This window comes from Colobus angolensis, unplaced genomic scaffold (assembly GCF_000951035.1).
Source record: "Colobus angolensis palliatus isolate OR3802 unplaced genomic scaffold, Cang.pa_1.0 Scaffold39, whole genome shotgun sequence".
NCBI lineage: Eukaryota > Metazoa > Chordata > Mammalia > Primates > Cercopithecidae > Colobus > Colobus angolensis.
The window spans coordinates 3,389,048-3,392,240 of NW_012117265.1; the positions used below are offsets into that span (position 1 = coordinate 3,389,048).

General features: G+C 54.0%; 1 protein-coding gene across 1 annotated transcript in view; it reads right to left on the minus strand.

Moving 5' to 3' along the window:
• Window positions 1-3,193, minus strand: part of LOC105520885 (putative protein C3P1) — a 17,580-nt gene that overhangs the window by 1,067 nt on the left and 13,320 nt on the right. The window contains exons 7-10 of the mRNA XM_011954878.1: window positions 2,581-2,656; window positions 2,141-2,309; window positions 832-921; window positions 380-678 (exon numbers count right to left, since the gene is read on the minus strand). Of these exons, the coding sequence (XP_011810268.1) occupies window positions 427-678; window positions 832-921; window positions 2,141-2,309; window positions 2,581-2,656 (587 nt within the window). The 3' untranslated portion in view covers window positions 380-426. The remainder of the gene's footprint in view (window positions 1-379; window positions 679-831; window positions 922-2,140; window positions 2,310-2,580; window positions 2,657-3,193) is intronic.

The following is a 3,193-nucleotide window of genomic DNA, read 5'->3' on the forward strand; positions in this document are numbered from 1 at the left end:
TTTTTTGAGATGGAGTCCCACTCTGTTGCCCAGGCTGGAGTGCAGTGGCGCTATCTTGGCTCACTGTAAGCTCCACCTCGCAGGTTCAAGTGATTTTCCTGCCTCAGCCTCCTGAGTAACTGGGACTACAGGCATGTGCCACCACGACCGGCTGATTTTTTTGTACGTTTAGTAGAGACAGTGTTTCACCATGTTGGCCAGGTTGGTCTCAAACTCCTGACCTCAGGTGATACGCCCGCCTTGGCCTCCCAAAGGATTACAGGCGTGAGCCACTGCCCCCAGCCTCAGTTTGGAATTATATGGTGACCTGTCTGTCTTCTGATTGTTTCTTCCAAGGATGGTGGAACCCTTGAGGGCAGGGAACTTATCAGTTGTTCACCTTGGTCTCACAGAGTCTGAGCTCAAGAGCTGATATACAGTGGATGCTCAGGAAACACTAAGTGATGAAGGATACATTGCTGGATTTGAGATCACCCCCTCTCCACTCCATGACTGAGGTTGACTAAGAAGCATCCCACACCCACTAGGGCTAGCAAAGCTGTCCAGGCGGTCGTTGGCTTGGGAGCTGTTGGCAAGGGCCAGTGCGTAGGAGGCTATGGCTATGGCAAAGGTTGTCTGAATGTCAGGAAGTTTTCTCTCCAGGAAGCCGCGGGCTCTCTCGATGCTGGCCATCAAATTCTAGAGGGTCAGAGGGAGGAGGCCAGAGGGAGATGATGAGAGGAAAGAAGTCTAGAAGTTAGAGGGACCCAGGGGGACGTGAGGATGTGGGAGCTTTCCAGATGCTGGGGCTAGAGGACCATACAGATCCTGCCCTCCTCTCTGGGGTCCTACCTTCTGGTTGCACAACTCCTTTCCCTCATTCAGGGCTATCAGGACGAGAGCTGTGAGGGATACATCCTCCTCGGAGCCTTGGTAGCCACCCTGTGGACACAGAGTACCACCTGTGATCCCCTCAGCGTCTTGGAGATGCCTTCCTCAGCCTCTCCTGTCTGACCCTGAGAAGTTTCCAGGTACCCAGCTCTGGGCGGGATGATGGTGGAGGTGGGATGAAGACAGAAGAGAGAGGTTTGCCTCCCTGGGGTCTGCCCGATAGTCAAAAGCTATCGGCCGGGCGCAGTGGCTCATCCCAGCACTTTGGGAAGCTGAGGCAGATGGATCACCTGAGATCAGGAGTTCGGGAACAGCCTGACCAACATGGTGAAACCCTGTCCCCACAAAAATACAAAAATTAGCTGGGCATGATGGCAGGTGCCTCTAAGCCCAGCTGCTGGGGAGGCTGAGGCAGGAGAATCACTTGAACCCAGGAGACAGAAGTCACAGTGAGCTGAGATCACGTCATTGCACCCAGCCTGGACGACAGAGCGAGACTCTGTCTCAAAAACAAAACAAATAAATAAACAAAAACTATCAACACAAGAAGCTGAGCTCTGTATACTATCTCAGAGCATTCCAGCAGCAGCCCCATTTTACTGATGAGAAAACTGAGGTCAGAGTGGCAAAGTCTTCCCATTGCTAGAAAATGGCCAACTCAAGGTCCAAACACCACTTTAGTACCCCAGCTTCCACTCTCATCCCCTGTGTGGACTTGAATAGTGACTCCAAAATTCATGTTCACCTGGGACCTCAAGATGTGATTTTCTTTTCTTTTTTTGAGATGGAGTCTTGCTCTCTTGCCCAGGCTGGAGTGCAGTGGTGCTATCTTGGCTCACTGCAAGCTCCACCTCCCAGGTTCATGCCATTCTCCTGCCTCAGCCTTCCAAGTAGCTGGGACTACAGGCGCCCACCACCACACCCGGCTAATTTTTTTGTATTTTTAGTACAGACAAGGTTTCACCATGTTGGCCAGGCTGGTCTCGAACTCCTGACCTCGTGATTCGCCCACCTTGGCCTCCCAAAGTGCTGGGATTACAGGCATGAGCCACCGCACCCAGCCACATTTTTTTTGTTTTGTTTTGTTTTGTTTTGTTTGAGACAGGATCTTACTCCATCACTCAGGCTGGAGTACAGTGGCATGAACATGGCTCACTGCAGCCTCAATCTCTTGGGTTCAGGTGATCCTTCTGCCTTAGCCTCCTCATTAGCTGGGACCACAGGCCCTGGGATTTGTTTGAATGGCCCCGGCAGGGAGGGGTGTGATCACCTGCATGGATGTCATGACCACGGGACCCTTCTCCAGGAAGTGCCCGTCCTCCGCCTGCCTGTCGGTGATGATCCAGTTGGCCATGTCACAGAGAGAGGACAGGCTCAGCACTTGCGTCGCCATTGTAGAGTAGGCCAGGGCAAAGACGCGGAACACATAGCTTGTGAGCCTGTCAGGAGAGGGCGAAGGTGACACCTGCGAACGGCAGCCAAGGGGGCTCTGGGATAGGGGGAGTCTACCTCATGATCCACACCATTCCAAGTGGACCCCTGCCATTCGCCACTGCCCAGGCCTGCCAGTGTAGAATTCCCCAGACCCGTGTGCTGGACACCCCAAGACCCCAAGACTCTACAGCGTGGATGCTCCTGAGTCGTCAGACCCCAGACTGGCCCCTTGGGCTTCCAGGGTGGCAGTGGCAGGAGAGACAGGGTCATCCTCACCAGGTGCTTCCTGGATTCCCTTTGGAGGTGTGGTAGGTGCCGTCTGAACTCCGGTGGGTCAGCATCCGAGTGTAGCCTGAGGCAACAGAGCAGGGCTTTGAGGGACAGTCAGTGTTATCAGGAATAACCTGGTGGGCAGGGACTGGAAGTGACATGGGGGTGTCACACATAGAGGTAATCTAGAAGGGGAGACCTGTTGTCCAGGTGTACTTTGGAGGGGTGTTTAGGGCCCAGGTGTAAGTGAGGAGCAGGGCTCAGGAATGACTTTGAGGGACCCAGGATGCAGTTGTCTTTGAGTGTAACCAAGGAAACCTTCACCTCGGGGACTCTGGGGCAGGGCGTGCTACCCTTGGAGCTGCTGCTGGAAGAAATCATAAGTGTTGTTGTCCACATGTAACCTGGGAGGTGGGGCAACTTGAGGGGTGCTACGTGGGAGTTGTTGTTTTTTTGGAGACGGAATCTTGCTGTGCCTCCCAGGCTGGAGTGCAGTGGCCGGATCTCAGCTCACTGCAAGCTCCACCTCCCGGGTTTACGCCATTCTCCTGCCTCAGCCTCCCGAGTAGCTGGGACTACAGGCACCCACCACCTCGCCCGGCTAGTTTTTTGTATTTTT